Here is a 27,606-nt window from a genome sequence, read left to right as displayed (position 1 = left end):
ACAGACCTGAGGATTGGAAGCAGATTTGGTTTCAGCAAACGAAGACAAAGGGATTGATTTAAGAAGAGGAAATTAGAGCACAAGAGTAAACTTGCGGGAAATGTGCAGTGTGACTGTAAAATCATCTATAGGAATGTGAAAAAAAGATTAATGAAGACAGGACCTTTTACAATCAAAAACAGGGCAAGTTATAATGGTGAACAAAGAGATGGCAGACTAATTATTTATATACTTTGATTCTGCCTTCACAAAGGAGGACACAAATAGCGTCCCAAAAATGCTGGGGAACAGAGGGTCTGTTGAGAGGGAAGAACTGAAGAAAATCAGTATTAGTAGAGAAATTATGTTGGAAATTGGGATTAAAAGTTGATAAATACCCAGCGTTCTATTCAGCTACATCCCAAAATATTTAAGGAAGTGGCCCTAGAATATTGGATGCATTGTGTGTAATTTTTCAAGATTCTATAGACTCTGGAACAATTCCTATGGATTGGAGAGTATCTGATGTAACTCCACTCCTTAAGGTTTTCTCTCTGCCTCCTAAGTTGTAGACCAGTTAGCCTGACATTGGTAGTGGGGAAAGTGCAAGAAGATTTAATAACAGAGCACATGTAAAACAGTGAAAGGATCCTACAGAGTCAGCATGGATTTAAGAAGGACAAATCTACTGGAATTTTCAAGGATTTAACTAGTAGAATTGATAAGGCGAAGCCAATGGTTGGGTTCATTTGAACGTTCAGAAGGCTTTTGATAAGGTCCCACTTCAGAGCACATGGGATTGGTGGCAGTGTTCAGCCATAGAGAACTGGCTGGCAGACTGGAAATAAACAGTTTTTTTTCTGGGCAGGCAGTAACTAGTTGGGTACCATGAGGATAGGTGCTTAGACCCCATCTATTTGCAGTATATATTAATGATTTGAATGAGGGAACTAAATGTAGTATCTCCAAGGTTGTAGATAACACAAAGCTGGGTGAGGAAGATGCAGAGATGCTTCATTGTGATTTGAGCAAGTTGAGTGAGTGGGAAAATGCTTGGCAGATATGTGGATAACTGTGAGGTTATCCATTTTGGGAACAAAATCAGGAAGGCAGATTATGATCTGAAAAGTGATAGATTGGGGAAGGGGAAGATGCAATGAGACTCGAGTGACCTTGTACCCCAGTTGCTGAAAGTAAACATGCAGGGGCAGAATGTGCTGAAAAAAGGAAATGGTATTTTGGCCCTAAGTGGGAGGTTTCAAACAGGAGTAGGACCTTGGTGAGACCTGGAGTATTGTGTGCAGTTTGTTCTCTTTATCGGAGGAAGGATGTTCTGGCTTTGAAGGGAGTGCAACTAAGGTTCACCAGACTCTCTATCAGGCCTGTCTTCTCAAATTCAAAGAGACTATTAGTTAGGACTATATTCATGGTGTTTAGAAAAATAAGATGGAGATTTCTTGGAAACCTATAAAATTCTCACTAAGTTAGAGTGAAGAAAGGAAGGATGGTCCTGAAGATGGGGACCTCAGAACAATGGGTCACAATCTAAGGATATGAGAGACCATTTAGGACTGAGATGAGAAGAATTTTTTTTCATCCAGAGAGTGGTGAGTCTGTGGAATTGTCTTCCACAGAAAGCAGTTGAAACAGCTTCATTAAACTTGGGGTGGTTTAAATTAAGGCTTTCAATAGGGCAAAGATGATTGTTTCCTTATAAATAATGTTCAGGGTTACAAGAAAAAGATAGTCAATTCACTCGAAGCCAAAATGTTTGGAAAGCAAGCTGAATGGTCTCCTGCACTATAACAGTTCTATGATTCTGTAAGACTGAGAGATCAAAGTATTAATACACTTCAAGACATCTGGCTGAGCAAGAACCCAGTCTTTGTCTTGTATTTTATGAGCTAACATAGGGAAGCACTCGGACCATATATTGATGGTGATATTTGACCCAAGAAGCAACATCAAGTATGCTTAATGGCCAATATAATTAGTGACATCCACAACGCTCTGTTTTGGGTCCTCAAATATTTGCAGTGTCTTTATCTCATCAGCAATTTAGGCATGTGCTATTGTTAGAAATGTAAATAGAAGCATAAAATTGGAAATATTGATAGATGAAGACAAAGTGTAAAGCTGTGCAAAAATTTCATTATAGGCAAAGTTAGGTCATCCATTTTGGATCTAAAAAGAATAGATCAAAGTTTTGTAATGATGAAATACTGTGACCAGGGGAGGTCTAAATGGTCCTTTTTTTGGTGGGCAGGTGCATAGGGGCTTCCAGTCCATTGATTAAAATGTGTTAAACGGGTTTAGTAAAAAAAAATCAAAATGGCTACTGGAATGGTAATGTTTAAAACTGGATGATTAAAATACTTGGGAGTAGGAGGTTATGTTAGAGTTTACAAAACCCTTGTTTACAGCCCTATGGGCTGTTATGCTCAGTTCTGAACACCACATTGTAGGAAGGATATATTGCCCTTGGAGGGAGTGCAGTGAGCATAAAGTTAATTTACTACCATTGTCCTGAACTGCAAGGAATAAATTATGAAAAAGCGATTCCACAAACTATGATTATATTCCCTTGAGTTAGGTGATTTGGTCAAAGTTTTCATGCTATTTGAAGGAACACAGATTCTATTCATCCAACCAACTGCCACTAGTTGTGGAATCTAGTACTATAGGTCAAAATAATTCTGTACAATAAGGGTGAAAGAAGCTTAGAATCCTTTTCAGCAGATGATGCTAGGTCAGTTTGAATATTCATTCTGAGACTGGTAGATTTGTTTGCCAAAGATATTAGGGGATTTGGGACAAATTTGGTATATAGGATGACCATTGAAAAGCCTGGACATGTTGATCATGTTAGGTAGTATCTGTGCAGTGAGAACAGAGTTAACATTCCATGTGTGTGGATTTTCGTGAGAAGATGAGTATGTGAAGTTGGGTTGCAGGTCAATCATGGCTTAATTGAATAGTGAAAGGGGTTTGAGATACAAAGTGGCTAACTCTTGTGTTCCTAAGTGCTTAGTCTTCTGACTCCTAGCCCAGTAGTAGCACTTTCACCTAAGGCTGATGTCTGTCTGTGATGGAGCAAGAAATAAGCTTCTGAGGACCAAATTTAAATTGATGACTCCTTACCCTACCATAGGGATGAGTGACTTTCTAAACAAATACAGCCTTGGGTAGAACAGAAGTGAAAAGACTGGTTGAAGAGGACAGGTTACACAAACAAAGGGATGATACAGGCAAAAGCTGACTATAAAAAGATGGGTTTGAATGCAGTGTGTGAATGGTTACTGCAGAATAAATGAGGGGGAGGGAAGTATTACTAAAACTTTTGAAGCTGGCTGAAGGAGTAACTTATGAAAATATTTGTTTATTCATCAACATTTAAGTTTACAAACTCACGAGTACAGCAGGAACATATCTACTTACACACACTCACATGAGAGTCTGTTTTTTTGAGGGTAACACTTGTAGATAGTCAGTAGAAGGTTCACTGGTTTAATTCTTGGGATGAAGGAATTAATTTTGGAGAAACAATTGAGCAATTTAAGCCCATACTGATAAGGTAGAGTGGGGGAATCTAGGTCTAGAGGCCAGAATTTCACAATGAATGGCCCTCCATTATAACGTAACTGGGAAGGAATTTCTTTTTCCCAGAGGGCTGTGAATCTTTATAATTCACAACTCAAAAGAACTTTGGAATTGAATCAATAATTGCAGTCACTCCTGAGTTGGATTTATGACCTGTATGGCAATCTAAGATTATGGAGAGCAGGCAAGAAAGTGAAGTTGAGGTGCAAGATTGGATCTGCCCTGATCTTATTGCCTATTAAAGGAGCTTCGAAGGACTTTTTATGACCTACTCATAGGGACATGTATCATGAAGCAGCTCCAGATTGAGATGGGGGGGATCGGGTGCACAATCGGAACAGGCCAAGGTTTGCAGGTGAGGAGATAATGGTCCCCCCCCCAGGTGAGGCCTTGGAACCCTACAACCCAATGGTCTCAATGTGGACTTTATGAGCTTCAAAATCTCCCCACCCCCGACCTCCCCCCAAGACCAGCACCCCCTCTCATCCCCGCCTCCTTGACCTGTCCATCTTCTCTCCCACCTATCTGCTCCTCCCACCTCACTGGCCAACCCCCACTTCCTACCTACACTGACCTACTAGCTGCATCCCTGCCTCCTTGACCTGTCATCTTCTCTCCCACCTACCCACCCCTCCCTCCTCACTGACCAACCTCCATCCCTACTCCCTACCTACACTCACCTTTACTAACTTCATCCCCGCTTCCTTGAAATGTCCGTCTTCTCACCACCTATCTGCTCCACTATTCACCTTCTATCACCGCCTCCCCCTCTGTCTATGTATTTCAGAGCCCCCTTCTCCTCCCCCATTTCTGAAGAAGGGTCCAGACCCAAAATGTCAGCTTTCCTGCTCCTCTGCTGCCTGCCCTGCTGTGTTCATCCAGCTCCACACCTTGTCAACTCAGACTCCAGCATTGGCAGTTCCTACTATCTCTGAGCACTATAACTGCATGTGTGCAATCGATTATGTCCTGTACCTATGGGAACGAAGTGATTGTTCCAAGTCTAATTGCTGCAGCTAATGCTACAGACCTTTGGCAATGAACGTAAGAATGTCCGAAATAGGAGTAACAGTTGGCTATTTGGCCCCCATGAGTCTGCTCTATCATTTAATAACATTATGGCTGATTACACTTAGAATTCTGCATTCCCATCTACACCCAATAACTTGCAATTCCCTTGCCTAACAAAAATCTCTGTACGTCCACCTTAAAAATATTCAAGAACTCTGCCTTGACTGCTGCCCTGGGCAGAGTTCAAAAAAAAATTCTTTTGTGTCCCAAAAGAGTGACCCCTCTTTTTTACTTTTAAATACAGGCTCCTAGTTCTAGATGTACCCACAACCACCTTGTCAAGACCATTCAGGATCTTTTATCCTTCAATCAAATCACGCCTCGTTCTTTTAAACAGTGAAACAAGCCCAGCCTGTCCAACCCGAGGTTGCAAAAGGATTGAGTGTAGAAGTCTCATTGCAGATTTACGAAGTGAACTGTGTGCCGATGAACAATAACACTGTCACCCTTCAACTGAACCCCATTCATTTCCACCCTTCGCCTTTTACCCTTGAGCTTTCTCCTATTTCCTCTGATTCTCAAAAGGTAACCAGCTCCTTCCCCAGTTAATCCTGGAGTATCCAATTATTGTCCCTCACCCGTTTTCGCTTTGCCTTGACTTTCACTGTGAGGCAATATTGATCTGCTCATCCTGTATCTGGGTCTGCCATACTTCAAACTCAAAGCCCTTCCTTGACTGTTGCTTCCCTTCAACACATGCCTCCTCGGAGAGGCGATAATCTAGTGGTATTATCGCTGGACTGTTAATCCAGAAACCCAGATAACATTCTGGGGACCTAGGTTCAAATCCCGCCACAACAGATGGTGGAATTTGAATTCAATAAAATATCTGGAATTAAGAATCTAACGATGACCATGAATCCATTGTTGGAAAAACCCATCTGGTTCACATGTCCTTTAGGGAAGGAAACTGCCATCCTTACCTGGTCTGGCCTACATGTGATTCCAGACCCTCAGCAATGTGGTTGACTCTTAATTGCCCTCTGGGCAATTAGGGATGGGCAGTAAATGCTGCCTAGCCAGTGATGCGCTCATCCTGCGAATGAATAACACAGGACAAGTCAACAATGACAGCATCACTTGATCTATGGCCAGAGCCTGGCTCTCTCCAGACACTTCTATCACACTATCACCCCCCGCTGCCCCAAAACGAACTCCAAGGCCAAACAACTCTTGTGTTCGTGCTGCTGATTTAGACTAAGCCAAAAGCACTCCTCCGATCCAAAAAAATAATAATTTTAACTGGTGTGTGATCTTTAAGTTGTTGGTAAATGGGAGGCACAAGTTCCCTGTGCAGTCCTGACTTAATTTTGAAGGTAGGATTTGGAGAAGGATATGGAAGATAGAGAATGTGGGGAAATAAATAGCAACATCTTGAAAAATCTCCAGATTACAGAAGAGGTGGTGTTGGACGTCTTAAAATGCATAAAGATGAGTAAGTCCCCAGGACCTGATCATATGTATCCTAGAACTCTGTGGGAAGCTAGGGAAGTGATTGCTGGGCCCCTGCTGAGATATTTGTATCATCAATAGCCGCAGATGTGTTGCCGGAAGATTGAAGGGTGGCTAAGGTGGCGCCACTATTTAAGAAAGGTAGTAAGGAAAAGCCAGGGAACTATAGACCATTGAGTCTGACATCAGTTGTTGGCCAATTGTTGGAGGGGATTCTGAGGGACAGGATTTACATGTGTTTAGAAAGGCAGGGACTAAGGAGGGATAGTCAATATGACTTTGTGTGTGGGAAATCGTGTCTAATTAAATTGATTGTTTTTGAAGATGTAACGAAGAGGATTGATGAGGGCAGAGCGGTGCACGTGATCTATATGGACTTCAGTAAGGCATTTGACAAGCTTCCTCATGGTAAACTGGTTCGCAAGGTTAGATCACATGGAATTGAGAGAGAACTAGCTATTTGGATACAGAGCTGGTTCGAGGTAGAAGACAGAGGGTGGTGGTGGAGGATTGCTTTTCAGGCTGGAGGTCTGTGACCAGCGGTGTGCCATAAGCATCGGTGTTGGGTCCATTGCTTTTCACCATTTATATAAATGATTTGGATGTGAAAGTAGGAGGTATGGTTAGTAAGTTTGCAGATGACACCAAAATTGGAGGTGTTGTGGATAGTGAAGAAGTTTACGTCAGAGTACAACGGGATGTTGATCAGATGGGCTGATGGGCCATGGAGTGGCAGATGGAGTTTAATTTAGATAAATGTGATGTGCTGCATTTTGGTATGGCAAATCAGGGCAGGACTTATACAATTAATGGTAAGGTCCTGGGGAGTGTTGCTGAACTAAGAGACCTTGGAATGCAGGTTTCTTGAAAGTGGAGTTGCACATTGACAGCGTAGTGAAGAAAGCGTTTGGTATACTTGCCTTTATTGGTCAGTGCATTGAGTATAGGAGTTGGGAGATCATGTTGCAGCTGTACATATCCTTGCTTAGGCCACAGTTGGAATACTGCATGCAGTTCTGGTCTTCCTGCTATGGGAATCATGTTGTGAAACTTGAATGGGGTCAGAAAAGATTTACAAGGATGTTGCCAGAGTTGGAGGGTTTGAGCTATAGGGAGAGGCTGAATAGGTTGGGGCTATTTTTCCTGGAGCATTGGAGGCTGCGGGGTAAACTTAGAGGTTTATAAAATCATGAGGGGTATGGATAGGGTAAATAAACAAGGCCTTTTCCCTGGGGTGGGGGAGTTCAAAACTAGAGGGCACAGGTTTAAGGTGGGAGGGACAACTTTTTCACACAGGGTGGTGTGTGTATGGAGTGAGCTTCCAGAAGAATTGGTGGACACTGGTACAATTACAACATTCAAAAGGCAACTGGATGGGTATGTGAATAGGAAGGGTTTAGAAGGATATGGGCCAAATGCTGACAAATGAGACCAGATTTATTTAGGCTATCTGGTTGGCATGGACGAGTTGGACCAAAATGTCTGTTTCTGTGCTGTATATCTCTCTGACTCTATGACTCTAACTTGTTGTGTTACTCAATTAATAAAGATTCATTCTAAGTAAATAAATTGCTGCAGTTTAAGAAGGCAGCTCATCACCACCACCTCAACAGCAACAGGGAATGCTGGCCTGGCCAATGAATTCCACTTCCTATGAATGACAGATTCTCAACACCTGGTGATATATTAGCAGCTCTCCCATTAATGTGCCACCCACTTTGTCTGAAATCTAACCTGAAGTTGGGAAATCAAGATTTCAGCTCCCACCTAATTAAGTCCCCAATTCTGCATTTTTCCTGTTCTTACAGGTCCTATTAAATGCTGCCTCTGTGTGGCATGAAGCTTGATTGTTCAAAACTGGTGTTCTCAGTTTGAATCCCATTCTCCTGTCTCAACATCATCACTACAAGGCTATTTGAATCTTTCTGCTTGAGTACTGACAAACCTCCACACTTGTAAAGTTCTAAAACAGTCTCTCCAGTCACTTGGCTGACTGGACACTCTTCAGTACTTGCATAATGTTATCTCATTGTTAAAGTTTTATGATCCAAAACTGGCCACAATTGTCTCAGTGCTGTCTTCTGAAAAGTTCCTGACTGAAAATCCCTTTCCTGATGATTTTAGCACCTGCTTTGGCATTGTTAAAGTCACTCTTTATATTCCTGGAGATTTGAAGGCTTTTTCCAATGTTCTAACATTCAGCATCTCTCTCTCATATTAAACCTTGACATTAGATCTCATTCTGCTACATTTTAGTCTGGTTCTACTACGGAGGAGTCTGAAGGGTGATTTGACATGTTTTATGATGCCTGTTATTGAGCTCTGTGTGATTTAATATCATGGGAGATTTGCTAGTAGAATATAAATGTAAAGTTTATATTCCATGTAAATGTATTTCCATGTGTATATGTTTTCGTTGATGACAAATTGGAAAGGATTGTTTCACTAACTTCAATGTACTGAATGATGAAGAGAAATGCAAAGATTACTGTTACAAAAATTCTCTCTTTCAAGACTGAATGGGTTGTATTTCTCTACTAAATTTTGTTTTGGATTATTGACTTTGAGTAAATTTATAATGGCACTTTTAATCACTTGCACCGAATGTAGGCAAGTTCAACACATCACTGGATCTCCATTAAAGATCAAAAGTGAGGGAGAAAATCATCGTGTTCTACTGTGGAATAAATAATGATCCAAGGAAAATGCTGCTTTTTCAGATAGTGGTTGGTCAGGACAGAGTGGCCTGTCTGAGTGTTCCTCAGTAACATACTTTTGATCAGCCATTTGTGTATCTGCTGGCTTCTCTTTCTGAACAAAAGGAGGAAGCTTCTTGAAATGAAGATCAAAGTGCTTACGAGTGATAATTATTGAAGAAAAAAAATACAAGATCGTACAGAAAACGTAAAGATTGTGGTTATAATGCTAAGCGACTCCCAGCGTGCAGATTTTTGAATGCTGTTTATTTTTTTCCTGACAAGTCAGCTGTTGTGCATTGTCAGCTAGTTATCAAGTAGAAATGTGTTGTTTTTCTTATTAATTCTAAGAATTAATTCACATTTACCTTGTAATCAACAAGCAACCTGCATTCTGGTCATATCATATCATGTTCTGTCTTGAACATAAGAATCCATTGTTTGTTGTTTCTCACAGCAAGATGAATGAGGGGAGGATAATTTATTTTAGATGACATTTTCAACCATTGTAAGCATTAGGTAAAAGGCACTTGAAAGTAAAACATCTATTCTGAAGGCAGCTATTAAATCTGCAGATAAGTACAGCAAATGGAAATATCTTGTAAAAATTACCTTGGAGATGTTTCTTTCAAGCCACCATTTTAGTTGTTTATGAATAACTAAAGTCTATAAATAATTGCAAATATTTTTGTAAGAATGTTTGGTAAAGTAACTTTATGTTAAAAAAGCTAGTTGTGATAGTACTGGATTGTGCACACTTCCTGCTGAATAGGAGATTTTTTTCTGAATAACCAAATCATATGTTTTCACCACTATTTAAAGATTTTATACAGTACTTAGAACAAAGAACAATACAGCACAGGAACAGGCCCTTCGGTCCTCAAAGCCTGCACTGACACATTTAGCCCTTCCAAACTAAAAGTCTTCCCTTCCAGGAACCATATCCCTCTGTTGCCTTATTCATGTATTCATTCAGGTGCATCTCAAACATTGCTATTGTGTCTGCTTTTAACACCACCTCTGGCAACCTTTGTGTGGAAAAACTTGCCTCACACATGTTGGTGAAATTACTCCCACTGCCAAGTACCTTGAACTTGTTTCCCCTAGTAATTGACCCCTCCGCCCTGAGAAAAGGCCTCATACTTTCCACTCTAACCATGCCACTCTCAATCTTACAAACTTCTATCAAGTCGCCCCTCAACCTCCTGTGAAAACAAACACAGTCTATCCAACCTTTCTTCATAGGTAAAATCCCCCTACCAGGCAAAGTCCTGGTAAACCTTTCTGTACCCTCGCTAAAGCATCCACATCCTTCTGGTAGTGTGGTGACCAGAAGTGTATGCAATATTCCAGGTGTGGCCTAACTAAAGTTCTATAAAACTGCAGTGTAACTGGCCCGTGCTTATACTCTCTGCCCCTGCCAATGAATACAAGCATACTAAAAGCCTTTTTCACTACCTTATCTACCTGCTCTGCCACCTTCAGTGAACTGTGTACCTGCACACCTGGATCTCTCTGCATATCAATACTCCTCCGGATTCTGCCATTCATTGTATAATTTCTGTCTATACTTTACCTTCCAAAATGCAACACTTCACATTTGTCCAGATTAAACTCCATCCGCCATTTTTCTGCCCATGCCTCCAACTGAACTGTTTCCTGCTATGTCCTTTGACAATCCTCCTCACTATCTGGAACTCCACTAATATTTGTATTGTCCACAAATTTGCTAATTAGACCAGCCACAGTTTCCTCTGAATCATTTATGTTGACCACAAAAAGCAAAGGCCCCAGCACTAATCCCTGTGGAAACCCACTAGTCACAGCCCTCCATTCCAAAAAGCATCCTTCCACTGCTCGCCTCTGTGGCCTGTGACAAAGCCAGTTCTGTATTTATCTTGCCAGCTCACCTGACACCATGTGATGTCACCTTTTGTATCAGCCTGCCATGAGGAACCTTGCCAAAGGCTGTACTGAAGTCCATGTAGACAACATCCACTGCTTTCCCTCATCGATCATCTTCGTCAACTCCTCAAAAATCTTGATCATGTTAGTGAGGCGTGACTTCTCCCACACAAAACAATATTGTCTATCACTAATAAGTTCATTTGCTTCTAAATACGTTCAGATCTTGTCATTGAGAATCTTTTCCAATAATTTCTCTACCACTGACGTGAGGCTTACAGGCCTGTAATTTCCTTCATTATCTCTGCTACCCTTTTTAAACAATAAGGCAACATTGGCCATTCACCAGTCCTCTGGGATCTCGCCTGTGACCAAAGTGGATACAAAAATGTCTGTCAATGCTCCAGCAATTTGCTCTACTGCCTCCTCAATATTCTGGGATAGATCCCATCTATTTTAATACTTTTGAAGACACATGGGACTGCTTCCTTTTTAATAGCAACTTGGCTTTGAAATTCAACACTCCCTTCCCTGAGATCATCCTCCACCAATTCTTTCTCTTTGGTGAATACCAAAAGAAAGTATTCGTTTAGGACCTGAGCTACCTCTTCTGGCTCCTCACATAGATTCCCTCCTTTGGGGGGGCCAACCCTTTCCCTAGCTAATCTCTTTTTATATTTGTTTAAAAAGCCTTGGGATTCTCCTTAATTCTTTTAGCCCTTCTAGTTCCTTGTTTAAGTTCTTTCCCACTTTCCTTATATACTTCAAGGGCTTCATCAGTTCCCATCCTCCAACACCTTATTTATGCTTCCTTTTCCTTTTTAATCAAAGCCATAACATCCCTGGCGAACCAAGGTTCACATAACTTGCCATACCTACCTTTCATTCTTGCAGGAACATGCCCCTCCTGAACTCTTCTTAGTTGCCATTTGAAGTACTCCGACATGTCCGATTGTAGATCTACCCTCAAACAGCTGCCTCCAATCAAAATTTTCCAGTTCCTGCCTAACATTTTGGTAGTTTGCCTTCCCTCAATTAAACACCTTCACCTGAGGACTGTTGTTATCCCTGTCTGTGAGTATCTTGAAACTCATGGTATTATGGTCACTATTCCCAAAATGTTCCCCCACTGAAACTTCACTCACCTGGCCAGGCTCATTTCCCAAAACCAGGTCCTTTCCCTGGTTGAACGGTTTATATATGGTGTCAAGAAACCCTCACGAATGGTCCTTACAAATTCTGCCCTTTCCAAGGCCCTAGCACAAAGTGAGTCTCAGTCAATACAGGAGAAGTTAAAATCACCCACCACAACAACCCTGCTGTTTTTGCATCTTTCCAAAATCTGTCTACATGTTCTGTCCTCTATCTCCTGCTAGCTGTGGGTGGCCTGTGATATACCCCCAGCATTGTGATTTCACCTTTCCCATTCCTGAGTTCTACCCATATTGCCTCACTGCATGAGTCCTCTGATGTATCCTCCCTAGGTACATCTGTAACATACTCCTTTTACCAGTAGTGCAACTTACCCACCCTTTTACTTAGCCTGAAACATCTAAGTCCTGAGACATTCAGCTGCCGTCCTAATCCTGGGACATTCAGCTGCCAGTCCTTCATGATAGGTAATGTAAACATTTAAGGGCTACTATGACCTATGGGAGTAGCACACTGGAAACAAGCCTCACTATTCCCAGATTCATGGCAAATATGAAGATTTAATGAAACTGCTAAAAATCCTCACCTCTCTCCTGTTGCCCCCTCTCTCTCCTCTCGCCCCCCTCTGTATCTGTATCTGATTTGAAGAAACCATATATAGTTTAAGCTCATATTTTGGGCATGGGGGAAACTTGAAGGGTGAACTGAAAAATACAGGAATGATTTTGAGCAATGACAATCCAATGACGATACAGCGTAAGATAATGTGCTGTGACTGCACAGTGAGTAGTTGCTATGTGGTCACATAGTCACAGTCTAACATCTATAACATTGGAAATGACTGTCATAGTTCCATCCATGGGAATAAGAGCAGAAGGTGACCATATGGCTCCTTGAATTTCTCCTGCTATTCAACATGATTGTGGCTGATTTTCTGCCTCAACTACATTTTTTATACCTACTCCCCCTGCCCGTTGATTTTTGAAATCTGCCTGTCCCAGCCAGTCAATCCTCTAGTATAAAGTATCCAGTTCACAACCCTACGTGTGAATAAATTTCTTCATATACCCATCCGAAATGATAGACCCCTTACTGTGATGCTGCGCTCCATGTTCCAGATTCCTTAGCTGTGGGAAATAATCTGTATGTTAAACAATTTCAGAATCTTGCATGTTTCAACGGAGCACCACTAATTCTGTATTTCAGAGAGTATAGGCCCATTTTGCTCCACCATCTGGTAAGGCAGGAGAGCCTTGTTTTAAAAATCAATTAATTGAACTTTCTTTTTTCTGAACTACCTTCAAGCAAATGTGTCCTTCCTTAGATATGGAGACCAAAATTGTATAGAATACTTTGGGTGTAGTATACCACCATTGGGGAGGTGATGATCTAATTGTATTATCACTAGGTTATTAATCCAGAGACCCAGAGTAGTGTTCTGGGGACCTAGGGTCAAATCATACCATGGCAGATTTTAGAATTTGAAATCAATAAAAGTTTGAAATTAAGAATCTTAACAATGACCATGAAACCATTGTCGCTTTTTGGAAAAATGCATCTGGTTCACTAATGTTCTTTAAGGAAGGAAACTGCCATCCTTATCTGGTCTGGCCTACATGTAACTCCAGACCCACAACAATATGGTTGACTCTTAGCTATCCTCTGGGCAATTAGGGATGGACAATCTAGCCACACCCCATGAATGAATTTTTGAAAAAAAAGCTTTATGCAATTGTGAAGATTTGTTCATGTTCTTTTAGGTCAACATACTTTTTTGTCTCCTACCTACCTACTAGCCTCATCCAGCCCCCTTGACCTGTCCGTCCTCCCTGGACTGACCTATACCCTCCCTAACTCCCCACCTACACTCACCTTTACTGGCTCCACCCCCGCCTCTTTAACCTGTCTGTCTCCTCTCCACCTATCTTCTCCTCTATCCATCTTCTATCCGCCTCCCCCTCTCTCCCTATTTATTTCAAAACCCCCTTCCCCTCCCCCATTTCTGAAGAAGGGTCTAGGCCCGAAACGTCAGCTTTCCTGCTCCTCTGATGCTGCTTGGCCTGCTGTGTTCATCCAGCTCTACACCTTGTTATTGCAGATTCTCCAGCATCTGCAGATCCTACTATCTCTGAAACATAGATAGAAGATAGGTTTGAGTAGAGCTGGATGAACACAGCAGGCCAAGCAGCATCAGAGGAGCAGGAAGGCTAACGTTTCGGGCCTAGATCCTTCTTCAGGAAATTCTCCAGCATCTGCAGTTCCTGCTATCTCTAGAGGTTAGGTTGATTGGCAGATAACAGAATATGGATAAATGAGTCTTTTTCAGATTGGCAGGATGTGATGAGTGGTGTCCTGTAGGGGTCTTCAATCTTTTACAATTTACATCAATTTCTTGACTGAGGGTATGAAATGGCATGGCGACTAAACTTTTTGATATTGTAAAGATAGGCAGGAAAGGATGTCGTGAAGATGACATAACAAGGATGCAGACAGATATAAAGTGAGTGAGTGGGCAAACATTTGGTAGATGGACTATGATGTGGGAAAATGTAATTTTTTTCACTTAATAGGAGGAAGAAAAAAGCAGAGTATTGCTGAAACAGAAAATGACTGAAAAATTCTGAAGTGTAGAGGTGTTCTATTGTGTGATTCACAAAACTTCAGTATGCAGGTACAACAGAAGAAAGCTAATGGAGTGCTATCCTTTGTTAGAGGTTTTGCAAGTAAAAGTAAGGATGTTATGCTTCAGTTATAGGAGGTATTGGTGAGACCACATTGAATACCGTGTGCAGTTTAAGTTTCCTCATTTAAGGAAGGATGTAAATGTCTTGAGGATGATTCTGAGGAGGATTGATGGCTGCAATAAGCAAGTTGTCTTACGATGAAAGATTTCACAGGCTGGGCTTGTTTTTACTGGAATTTAGAAGACTGAGGGGTGGTTTGGTTGAAGTGCAAATGACCTCGAATAGTCTTGACAAGATGGATGTGAAAGGATGTTTCCTTTGGTGGGTGAGTGTAGAACTAGGAACCTCTATTTAAATTTTGGGACTGCCCTTTTAGGGCAGAGAAGAGAGAATTTTTTTTTCTACTGAGGGTTGGCAACTTTGGAACTCTAGGTCATTGAGGCAGGGCATTGAATATTTTTAAGGTGAAGGTAGATTCTTTTTAGGCAAGAGAATTGCAGATTATCAGGGGTAAATGCAAGTACGGAATTCAAAATACAAACTGATTAGCTGTGATCTTATTGAATGTCAGATCACGTTTGAAGGGCTGAATGGCCGAGGTTTCTCTTATTTTGTATGTTTGTGTGTATGTTTGTATGTATAAGTATTGAAGTTAATGATCTTATAAATCTGTACTCAGCAATAATTTCAACAATGAATAGGGTCTACATTTTAAGTACTTGCCCATCAAGGAAATTTTTTTTAAAAGAAGTAACAATCCAATTTCCTGAAGATACCTTAACAGTCTTCTGTGATTTGAAAATCTCTATTTCCGTTGTATAGTCAGTATATAAGTTCATTCTTCAGACTGTAGAACTGCATTAACTTGCTTGTACATTTTTTGGAAGATTTAAGAATCTAAATTAAAGGTTTCATTTGTGCTATCATTTAGTCTTCACAATTTCTACCTGTAATCTATGTAAATACAAAGCAGCGCACATAATGATTTTTTTGGTAGATAATACCATCTGTTTCAGCGATGCAGTCTGTCATAGGATATTATTCAGAGACCTTTTGAACAAATCCAGATGAAAGACTGCATTGTTGAGCTATAGCTATAATTTCTTTTACCAAAGTTGGAAAAGGACAATATGCATATTATACAATGTATATTTCTTACCAGACATGTATAGTAATTATACATCAGCCTTTCAGTTTTGTAATCTACTTGATTATTCTTGGTAATGGTTTTTTTTTTGAAGGAGCACTTCACATTCTGATCAGTTTTCACTAGCAGTACATATTTTACAGTTATACATTAGTGAAATCTTGAAGTTTGGGAATCATCTGTGTTGAAACTGAAAGACTGGCAGGATAATAATTACTTTTGCTTTTGTAGTCATTTCAACATCTGTATTCTAATAATCAGGAAATTGAATGTTAAACTTTTTAATACTTCTGAGATTTTAGCCCTTTTTCTTTTAAGCTGCTCCTAGAGAACTCACTGAAGAGGAGAAGCAGCAAATTCTTCATTCAGAGGAATTTTTGATTTTCTTCGACCATAACATTCGAATCATTGAACGTGCTCTTGCTGAAGATTCCAGCCTCTTCTTTGATTATGGTGGCAAGGAGTTGGATGAAAAAGAAGGGTATGTTTATCACATTGAAATAATTTTGGGAAATCTGGTTGGCATGGACAAGTTGGACCAAAGGGTCTGTTTCCGCGCTGTATGACTCTAAGACTCTATCTCTTGGAGGAACTGTCATGTAATCTCATCATAGGTTGTGCAAATGGTATACCTCTTACAAAAGAAACTGTCAGTATGCCAACTGTTATTTCAGATGCATTTTATTTCATTCAATCTTGGAATGAGTGTTACTGGCAAAGCCTGTATTTGTCTAACCCCACATATTCTGAAGAGCATAGTGTTCAGCTGCCTCCTTGAACCACTGCAGTCCTTGTAGGTACACTCCCAGTGCTGTTCAGAGGGGAGTTCCAAGATTTTGACTCAACGACAGTGAAGGATGGTATTTGGATGGGTAAGGGGCAGAGTGGAGAGGATCTTGCAGCATTGGTGTTCTCACTGGCATCTACTGCCCTTGTTGTAGGTAGTAGAGGCATGAGTTTGGAAGATGCTGTCAAAAGAAGCTTGATGAATTTCTCCAGTGTATTTTGTTTATGGTACACATTGTTACCTCTGTGCCCTGGTGGTGGAGAAAGTGAATGTTTATGCTGTAGGAAAGTAAACAGATCAAGTGGGTTTTTTTCTGTCCTAAATGTTCTATTTTGAAAGTTGTGCTTACCCTGGTTGTTGACATATGTAGCACAATGCAAGATGTGTGGCTATTAGTGGCCGATACCTTGGCCCCAGGTGATGGCTACAGGAGTCCATCAGGGTGGTGTCCTCTGTCCAGTGAACCGCTTCATCATTGGCCTTCCCTCCATCATAATGGCAGAATGGATAAGTAATGATAATTGCAATGTTCGATACATTTCAGATATTAAAGGTCCTTGCCTAAATGCAACAAGGCCTGGACAACTTTCATGTTTGGGTTAATCAGTAACATTGATGCCACACAAGGGCCATGCAATGAACAACTTCCCTTCATATTCATTTATATTATTATTGCTAAATTACCCCTCATCAACATCCTGGGGATTACATTGAGCTGAAACTTAATTGAACTTAATTGCGGATGACACCAAAGTTGGTGGAGTTGTGGATAGTGCGGAAGGATATTGCAGGTTACAGAGGGACATAGATAAGCTGCAGAGCTGGGCTGAGAGGTGGCAAATGGAGTTTAATGCGGAAAAGTGTGAGGTGATTCACTTTGGAAGGAGTAACAGGAATACAGAGTACTGGGCTAATGGTAAGATTCTTGGTAGTGTGGATGAGCAGAAAGATCTCAGTGTCCATGTGCATAGATCACTGAAAGTTGCCACCCAGGTTGATAGCGTTGTTAAGAAGGCGTATAGTATGTTAGATTTTATTGGTAGAGGGATTGAGTTTCGGAGCCATGAGGTCATGTTGCAGCTGTACAAAAGTCTGGTGCGGCCGCACTTGGAGTATTGCGTACAGTTCTGGTCACCGCATTATAGGAAGGATGTGGAAGCATTGGAAAGGGTGCAGAGGAGATTTACCAGGATGTTGCCTGGTATGAAGGGAAGGTCTTATGAGGAAAGGCTGAGGGACTTGAGGCTGTTTTCGTTAGAGAGAAGAAGGTTAAGAGGTGACTTGATAGAGACATACAAGATGATCAGAGGATTAGATAGGGTGGACAGTGGGAGCCTTTTTCCTCGGATGGTGATGGCTAGCACGAGGGGACATAGCTTTAAATTGAGGGGTGATAGATATAGGACAGATGTCAGAAGTAGGTTCTTTACTCGGAGAGTAGTAAGGGCGTGGAATGCCCTGCCTGCAAAAATAGTAGACTCGCCCACTTTAAGGGCATTTAAATGGTCATTGGATAAACATATGGATGATAATGGAATAGTTTGGGATAGATGGGCTTCAGATTGGTTTCACAGGTCGGCGCAACATCGAGGGCCGAAGGGCCTATACTGCGCTGTTATGTTCTATGTTCTATGTTCTATGAACCATACATGTCAATACAGTGGCTATAAGAGCAGGTCGGAGCTTAGAAATTTATGCCAAGGTAATTCTAAAGTCCAATGCCCTATCCACTGTCTATATGACGGAAGATCAAAAGAGCAGTTTAGCAATTCACTAAGATTCCTTTTAATGGCACCTTCCAAACACAAATCTGAGGTAGTTCCCTATTATCAAAAAGGACAAAGAGAAAAAATGCATAGGAACTTCGCCAACTACAAATTTTCTTCTGGGCCACACACCATGTTGACTTGGAACAATATCACTGTCCCTTCACTGTTTCTTGGTCAAAATCCTGGAACTCAGCCCCTAACATCAGTGTAAGTGTACCTACACTTCACAGACTGCAGTGACTTTGGAAGGCAGCCCACCATCACTTTTACGAGAGAGCAAATGGGGATGGGCAACAAATGTAGACCTAGCCAGCTACCTCCAAAACCTGTGAAAGAATAACAAAATGGTGAGTGCTCTTCCTGATTACCATGAAAATCAATTTTGCTAGGGGTTGTTTGATAACACACTGCGCCAAATGCTGCATTATTGTCAAGGGCAGTCACTGTCAGCTCACCTCTTGAATTTGGTTATTGAAAGTCTCCATGCATACAAAATATGTATATTTTGCATGAAAATGATAAGTCCATGTCATTTTAGCATGAGTACAACTTCTTAGAATCATAGAATCCTTACAGTGCCGCTAGAGAGACCATTTGGTCAATCGAGTCTGCACCAATCCTCTGAAGAACATCCCACTTATCCCTGTAACCTCATGTTTACTATGGTTAACCCCTCTAGCCTGCATGTCACTGGGCAATTTAACACAATCAATCCCCCTAACCTGCACATCATTAAACTGCGGGTGGAAACCCACGCACACATGGGGAGAATGTGCAAACTCCACACGGATGGTTGCCTAAGGCTGGAATTGAATCCGAATCCCTGTTGCTGGGAGGCAGCTGTGCTAACCACTGTGCCTCTGTGCTGCTCTAAGTTTGTAGATTTTCAAGTTGTTGCATAGGAAGACGTAGTTCGATAAATTTATTATAGGAGCAAGTTTGAACCATGGATCTTGTTAAATTTTGTGCGTGGATGTGTGTGCAAACCATAAAAATGTCATTCTACTTACAATTAATATCATTTTCCCAAGTGCAATAATGTGCATGTAGTACAAAAGTGCTCAGGAATTTAGGTCTTTTATGGGCCCCTGAAAAAATCTCTTGTTTAGTTTAGATGAACTTGTCTGAATAGATATTGTGAGCATTATGTTCGTCTCAGCAGCATGGTACAGGGAAGGTCTATCAACTGGACCATTTGCTGTGTAGGTCCATCTTTTAAACAGCCAGATTGAGGGTTGTGTCAGATCTGTCTGTAACTGGCATAGATGAATAGGCTGTTGGCATTCACACTTGAGACTTAATCATGAGTGGCTAATAAAACAATGATTTGTCTGGATTGCAAGGTAACAAATGACTGGGGAATTCCATACCATCTTGAAGATAATGAAAGCCTTTCTGGTTATTATGGATTAATATTTTATTGTGTTAAATGTTTTTAATTTTGTACAGAGACTTCCAAGCTGGGCTAAACCTTGCTTTCAACCGTCAGTTTTATGATGAGCACTGGTCGAAACACAGAGTTGTAACCTGTTTGGATTGGTCACTTCAGGTAAATGTGAATTTGTAAAAGTACTTTTTTAAAAATCATTGAGATTGTGAGCTCCCTTGGCTGAACCAACACTTATTATTCAAACCTAATTGCTCTTAAGAAAGAGAAGAGGTGGTAACCTGCCCCTCTCTGAGCCACTGCAGTCTACAGTGTTAGGGAGGGAATACCAGGGTCTTCACGCAATAACTGTGAAGGACAGTAATATATTTCCAATGCAAAATGATCAGTGAATTGAAGGAGAACTTGCAGCTGGTGCCATGTATCCCAGGAATGAAAAGCTTAACATATGAGAAATGTTTGAGGATTCTGGGACTATACTCACTGGAGTTTAGAAGGATGAGGGGGGATCTAATTGCAACTTAGAGAATACTGAATGGCCTGGACAGAGTGGATGTTGGGAAGATGTCTTCATTTGTAGGAGAGACTAGGACCCGAGGGCACAGCCTTAGAGTAAAGGAAAGACCTATTAGAATGGAGATAAGGAGAAACTTCTTCAGCCAGAGAATGGTGAATCTATGGAATTCACTGCCACAAAAGGCTGTCAAGGCCAGGTCATTGAGTACATTTAAGACCGAGATAGGTTCTTGATTATCAAGGGGATCAAGGGTTATGGGGAGAAAGCGGGAGAATGGGGTTGAGGAACTTATCAGCCATGATTGAATGGCGGAGCAGACTCGATGGGCCAAATGGCCTATTTTCTGCTCCTATGTCATGTGGTTTTATGGTCTTATGTTATTTGTTGTCCTTGTCCTTCTCGATGTGAACAGTCAGGTGTTTGGAAGATGCTGTCAAAGGAGCCTTTTAGATAAGCACATGAACATGCAAGGAATGGAGGGATATGGACCAAGGGCAGGCAGAAGGGTATTATTTTAATTTTGTGTCATGTTCGGCACAACATTGTGGGCCAAAGGGCCCGTTCCTGTGCTGTACAGTTCTATGTTCCATGAAATACAGATTGGGTGAGAGCTTTGTAGAACACCTACATCCTCTCAGGAAAAATGGCTCTGAGCTTCCAGTTGCCTTCCACTTCAACACACCACCGTGTTCTCTGGCCAACATTTCTGTTTTGGTTTGCTGCAGTGCTCCAGCGAAGTTCAACGTGAGCTGGAAGAACAGCATCTCATTTTCCACTTGGGACATTGTAGCCTTCAGGATTCAAAATAGAGTTCAATAATTTTAGGGGCTCCTGAGCCCTTACCCAACCCCTAGACACCAGGCTGCAACCACAACCAACCCATTGTCAACTACTAATGGTACCCAGTAGCAACAATTGATTCTCCCGGGTTTACCATGATTCATTTCTTTGTCTGCCCAGCTGTTTTTCGCTCTCCCTGGGCTCCATATTTACCTATTGTTTACTCCTCCCTTCTCCTCCTCTCCCCTCCTTCCCCTGTCTTCACCATATATACCAACTTTTTCCTGACTACAACCAGTTTTGAAGAAGGGTCACTGGACCTGAAATGTTTATTCTGCTTTATCTCCAGAGATGCTGAACTTCTCCAGCAATTTCTTTTTTTTCTGATTTCCGGCATCAGCAGTTCTTCGGTTTTTTTGAGCTAGGAATGGTAGCTTTTAAACCTGCTCACAAATGTTAATTGTTACAATACAGTAAAAAATAACAATGTTTTAAAAAATGTTAGTGTTCTTTCTGCAAAGTGCTAGCAAATATTTTAAGGATTCCGGGTGTACCAGTAAATTGGAAACAGACTAATGTGGTGATCATTGTTAAAAAGAGTGACAAACAGGCACTGATAGCCAGAGTCTGTTATTGTTCCATGGAATTGATTAATAGGAATGTAAATTAACAAAGTATCTTGATCATGTGATCAACATACTATTTGTTTTGTATTTGCATTGCTATTGACATTTCCACAACTTGCCTATAAAACATAGCCTCCACGATTTTGGTATGTATCATTTCCACTAATATTTAAAGGGGTTCTCAAGATCTCTCTTGTAAACTATTGGCAAGATTATAATGGCTGTATAATATTGCCAGAAGTCCCTTGAAATGTTGACCATGTGCTTTTTTTCATCATAGTGTCCTTTCGAAACTTGGTGTGTGTATTGAGATAAAAGAGGAAGCAGCACAGTCTTTCGTAACTCAAGGAAAGATCAAGTAGGCCACAGGAGAAGTTCCACTCCTCACTGCCTGTCAAATCCCATTAGTGGGCGAACACATGATTTTGCCCAAAAATAGTGCCATAGTGTCTACTGTCTTGTTCCATCTGCCTAGTCTGATTCTGAATGTGCAATCTTCCCTGCTTTAATAGTGTGTGATCCAGAGACTTGCAGCTGAAGTTGAATGTGTTTTCCTTTTAAGATATGTTTCAAAATTGTAATTATAAGATGGTCAGTATGCTGACATAATAAGTGCTTTGTGACTTTAGACACTGGTTGTCATTTAAGGCTCTTTCAATTACAGTTCATGGGCTAAACAATGAAAAGTTTGGAGTTTGACCTTTGTAAATGGATAGCAATCTTACTGGAATGCATACTTATCTAGTTCACTTGGCATGGAAATTAAATTGGGAGAATATTTGCTTTAACTTACTTCACTATCAAAAAGTTCTGTTCTCTTTGTTTAAAAACAAGCGAAAGAACAGTGGATGTTGGAAATCAGAAACAAAAACAGAAATTGCTGGAAAAACTCAGCTGGTCCAGCAGCGTCTGTGGAGGGAAATCAGAGTTAACACGTTGGATCCAGTAACCTTTCTTCAGAACAGGGTCTGATCTTCGTGTTCTTTGTAAACCTACAGAAACATTGTACATGCTGTGATTTGTTCAAACCTGACCCAGTGTGGTGTTGATGAACCATAACCTTTTTATTTGTTTCAGTATCCCGAATTGATGGTTGCTTCCTATAACAACAATGAAGATGCCCCACATGAGCCAGATGGAGTAGCTTTGGTTTGGAACATGAAATTTAAAAAGAACACACCCGAATATATTTTCCATTGTCAGGTAAGGATTTCTATAATAGTATCATAAATATTTTTAAAGTAAGACTTCATATCAGTTACTCGAATTGGAAAAGTACTGTTCATTTCTATAATCCTGACTATTCTTTAGAGAGTTACAATGTGAGAAAAATATATCCTGGACTTGGCTGAATACCACTTCTTTAACTAGTCATCGAAATGTTCTTGCCCAGCTAGACGGAAAAACGATGCCCTTGTTTCAGGGTGACTTTTTCATGCAACTGCATTTTTCAAGCAGTCATTTTAGTTGATGTGAATGTTCCTCCTACTGATGCCTCTATATAAATCTATCCTTTCTCCAAAAGAAAAGGTATTTAATTATGTATTAATGTTTTCCATTTCTCTTTTTAAGTACATTTTTTTGAATATCAACATCAACAAGGTGTATGGCTTTTTCAAAAACGTTTCTTAAAACTTTGTCGATTCCTAAAATACTGGGTCATTTAGCAGCTTCAAAAAAATCAGAATGATGCTAACTTGCATTGATGCTGAAATTATTTAGAGACCAAGCTGTAATTGGACTGGGACAAATGTTATCTAGCTTTTCTTCAGATCATTGTGTGAAGTGTTAAGGAAATGCTTCAAATCAAGAAAAAATAGGTTTGTAACAACAGCAACATCCCAAGGCTCTTCACAGATGCATTTGAAAATGAAGTATGATGCTGAGCCACGTAAAGAAACATTAAAGAGGGGAGTTTCTTTGTGCTTTGAATCCAGGAACTAAACCAATAAAGATTTGACAGACACCAGAGCAAGTCAGTCACTAATAATAGCTGATAATACTGTTTGTCTTCCAAAGAGGCTAATGAAGGAGAAAATAATAATTTAAGATTACCAACCAGTCTCATTGTACACAGTTGGATTAAAGTGTGACTTGGTAAATAGGAAAGTCGTAATGGGAGTAGTGAAACAAATTCCAGTAGAAGGAATTTATTTTGTTTCGAGCAATTATCTGGCAGGTTCAAGAATACCGACATCACCAAGGGTGGCGGAATAGCCTGTGGAAGTAAAAGAAAATGAAATATCTGAAGAGGAACGTCATGGATTGTTTCCTAAGAGTGTTGTGACGAGATCTTAGGCCCGTAGAATTAGACAGAAAGGAAAGGAGTTTATGAACAGGGAGATGATTTGGAAATGCAAATATTGGATACATTTTTTTAAAAAATTGACTAAAAAGAATGAAGGTGAAAAAAATGAGGCTGATCTGTTTAGACCATAGATAACACAGCATGGGGCTTGAGGAACACGGCAGGCCAGGCAGCATCAAAGGAGCAGCAAGGTTGACGTTTCGGGACGGGACCCTTCTTCAGAAATGGGGGAGGGGGAAGGGAGCTCAGAAATAAATAGAGATAGGAGGGGTGGGGCTGGGGAAGGTAGGTAGGATGGTGATAGGTGAGTGCAGGTAGGCAATGGTGGGGATTGGTCAGTGAGGTGGGAGGAGCAGATAGGTGGGAGAGAAAATGGACCGGTTGTGTCAGGTCAAGGAGGTGGGGATGAGAGGGATAAGGTTGGTCATGGGATGAGGCCGTTGGGTGGGGAGATTTTGAAACTGGTAAAGTCCACATTTAGGCCATTGAGTTGTAGGTTCTCAAGGCGGAGTATGAGGTGCTGCTCCTCTAGTTTCTGGGTGGCATCATTGTGACATCGGAGGAAACCCAGGATGGACATGTTGCCCAGGGAGTGGAAGGGGGAGTTGAAATTGTTCACGACTGGAAGGTGTTGTCGTTTGTCACGAATAGAGCGAAGGTGCTGTACAAAGCAGTCTCCAAGCCTCCACTTGGTCTCACCGATGTAGAGGAGGCCACATCAGGAGCAGTGGATGCAGTAGACCACATTGACAGATGTGCGTGTGAACCTCTGTCTGATGTGAAAGGTTTGTTTGGTGACTTGAATGGAGGTGAGGTGGGAGGTGTAGGGGCAAGTGTGTCACTTCCTGCGGTTGCAGGGAAAGGTGTCAGGGGTGGTGGGGCTAGTGGGGAGTGTGGAGCGGACGAGGGAGCTGCACAGAGCACGGTCCCTACGAAAGGCAGATAGGAGTGGGGAGGGAAATATATCTTTAGTTGTGGGGTCGGATTTTAGGTGGCAGAGAATAATACGTTGAATCAAGAGGTTAGTGGGGTGATGTGTGAGGACAAGGGGTATTCTGTCTTTGGTTTTGTTGGGAGGGGATGTGAGGGCAGAGGTGCGGGAAACGCAAGAGATGCGCTCGAGGGCATTTTCGACCACTGAAGGAGGGGGAAGTTGCGATCCTTGAAATAAGAGGACATCTGGGATGTTTGGTAGTGGAACACCCTATCTTGGGAGCAGACGAGTCGGAGGGCAGAGGAATTGGGAGTAGGAGATCGCATTCTTGCAGGAAGGTGGGTGAGAGGTGTAGTCTAGGTAGCTGTGGGAGTCGGTGGGCTTGAAATAGATGTCGGTTTCGAGGCGGTCACCAGAGATGGAGACAGAGAGGTCCAGGAAGGGGAGAGAGGTATCGGGGATGGTCCAGGTGAACTTGAGGTTGGGGTGAAAGGTGTTAGTAAAGTTGATGAACTGTTCAAGCTCCTCATGGGAGTACGAGACAGCACTGATACAGTCATTGATGTAGCGAAGGCAGAGGTGGGGGATAGCGCCAGCGTAGCAGCGGAAGAGGGACTGTTCCACTTATCCTACGAAGAGGCAGGCATAGCTTGGGCCCATGCGGGTTCCCATGGCCACCCCCCTAGTCTATAGGAAGACCGCATCTCTTGCGTTTCCTGCACCTCTGCCCTCCAGCATTGGCAAGTCTTACTATCTCTGATCTGTTTAGACTATCTTCTTTTATAGAAATACAACAAACAGGTTTAGAAACTTAAAATTTATAGCAAGCAGCCTACTAACAATTGAATCATAAACAATACCCGAGTGGTGACATTTGAAAGATACCAGCAGGTGAAGAATGGGCAATGGCCCATTGGGAGGTAGTACCATCTAAGTATTGTAATGAAATTTTACGAGTAGCTAACAAAAATCTAATGACCGGTTCCTTGACTATTAGAACATTTTTAAAGCATTTTAAATAAAGATGAAGTCAACTTTTGTCAGACATGCCATACATGACAGATTATGGGGAAATACCAATATTGGGTTAAACCTGCACATTTAGTTCAAGTAGATCTTTTGAATAACCATATATCAAGGTCTTAATAGATTGTGTAGAACCTCTACCTAAAACCAGGAATGGAAACCTTGATTTTGGATGTCCACAGGATTTTGGGAAAAATTACTGTAAAGCTGATAGTGAAAAGTTTTTTTTTTAACAAGATCTGGAGTATCCAAAATAATAAAATATAAACCTTGATCTGATTGTATGTTGCAAATATTCAAATCAGTGATGACTAGTTTGTGAATAAAATAATCCACTCCACCTGCTTCTCAGTCACAATCTCAAGATGCGTTGGAAAGATGGCATCAAATTTTGAAGACCATAATTAATGCTTACTGTCAAGAATGGCTTAACAATTGGGATAAAGAAGTTCATTGATAACCAAACCTCAGAAACAGTGTTTTCAATCTATGCTTCGTGTTTCAGAGAAAAACTGACCAAAGCTTGTGTGTTGCCTAAAATGCATATGAAGGGGGCTCAACAAGCAATGAAAACCAAGAGCAGATAAAAAGAACAAAGTTCGAGATTCTATTGTAAGAGACGAGGTGTTAGTGTTGTTAACTGTCTCCTGGAGAATCTTTAAAAGCAAGGTTTGCTGGACCATATCAAATCAAAAAGAAATTCTGTAATGTGAGTTATGTGATGAGTACTCCAGATAGTGGAAGAGAAGCAGTAAGTTGTTCACATGTTGAAAAGACATTATTACAGGTACAGTGATCAAGAATAAAGGATGGTAAGTGCAAGAAGTGGAGTGTGAAATAGAAACGTCTGAACGAATCAGATATTGAAAATCCACAGCAGTCAAATTGGGGAAACGTGGAGGTGCTGGAAGGTTGAGATGGCATCATGTTTTACCTTCCAGAAAATGATTGAAGTGACTTACAAAGGTTATTACAAAATTGTAATCAATTTGTGGGAATAGGCCAGGAAAGACTGTGTTTTGGCTGCACACGTTAATGTGTTAAAGCAACACCTTTACAGACTTTAATTCACTCAGACGTGGGTATCGTTGGCTGGGCCAACGTTTATTGACTGTACCTAGTTGAAGTTGAGAAGATGATGGTGAGCTTCTTTCTTGAACAGCTGCAGTTCACATGCTACAGGTAGACCCACAGTGCCTGTAAATAGGGAATTCCAGGATTTTGACCCAACGACGGTGAAGGAACAGCGATTATATTTCCAAGTCAGAACGGTGAGTGGTTGGAGGGAAACTTGCAGGTGGTGGTGGTGTTCTTGTGTATCTGCTGCTCTTGTCATTCTAGATAGCAAAGGTCATGGTTTTGAAAAATGCTGTTTAAGAATTATCTCACAGAATCCCTACAGTGTGGAAACAAGCCCTTTGGCCCAACAAGTCCACACTGACACTCAGAGCATCCCACTCAAACCCATCCTCATGACCCACCTAATCTACACATCCCTGAACACTGTGGGCAATTTAGCATGGCCAATCCACCTAGCCTGCACATCTTTGGACTGTGGGAGGAAGCCGGAGTACCTGGAGGAAACCCACGCAGACACTGGGAGAATGTGCAAACTCCACATAGACAGTCGCCCGAGGGTGGAATTGAACCCGGGTCCCTGGTGCTGTGAGGCAGCAGTGCTAATCACAGCTACCATGCCGCCCCTAAATCTTTAGTGATTTTCTGCAGTGCATCTTGTAGATAGTTTATGCTGCTTTAGGTGATGGAGAGTGTGTTTGTGATGCCA

The 27,606-nt window shown here is 41.3% G+C and overlaps 1 protein-coding gene across 1 annotated transcript in view; it reads left to right on the top strand.

Annotated features, from left to right (window-relative positions):
- The window catches only part of LOC109931378 (cytoplasmic dynein 1 intermediate chain 1), a 236,843-nt gene that overhangs the window by 118,264 nt on the left and 90,973 nt on the right, over window positions 1-27,606 (top strand). Inside the window, exons 8-10 of the mRNA XM_048611130.1 lie at window positions 16,005-16,167; window positions 19,692-19,791; window positions 22,630-22,755. Of these exons, the coding sequence (XP_048467087.1) occupies window positions 16,005-16,167; window positions 19,692-19,791; window positions 22,630-22,755 (389 nt within the window). The remainder of the gene's footprint in view (window positions 1-16,004; window positions 16,168-19,691; window positions 19,792-22,629; window positions 22,756-27,606) is intronic.

The sequence above is a fragment of the Rhincodon typus genome, chromosome 2 (genome assembly GCF_021869965.1).
Source record: "Rhincodon typus isolate 14 chromosome 2, sRhiTyp1.1, whole genome shotgun sequence".
Classification (NCBI taxonomy): domain Eukaryota; kingdom Metazoa; phylum Chordata; class Chondrichthyes; order Orectolobiformes; family Rhincodontidae; genus Rhincodon; species Rhincodon typus.
Note: the sequence above shows the minus strand (reverse complement) of the source record. Positions and strands in the feature narration are given on the sequence as shown.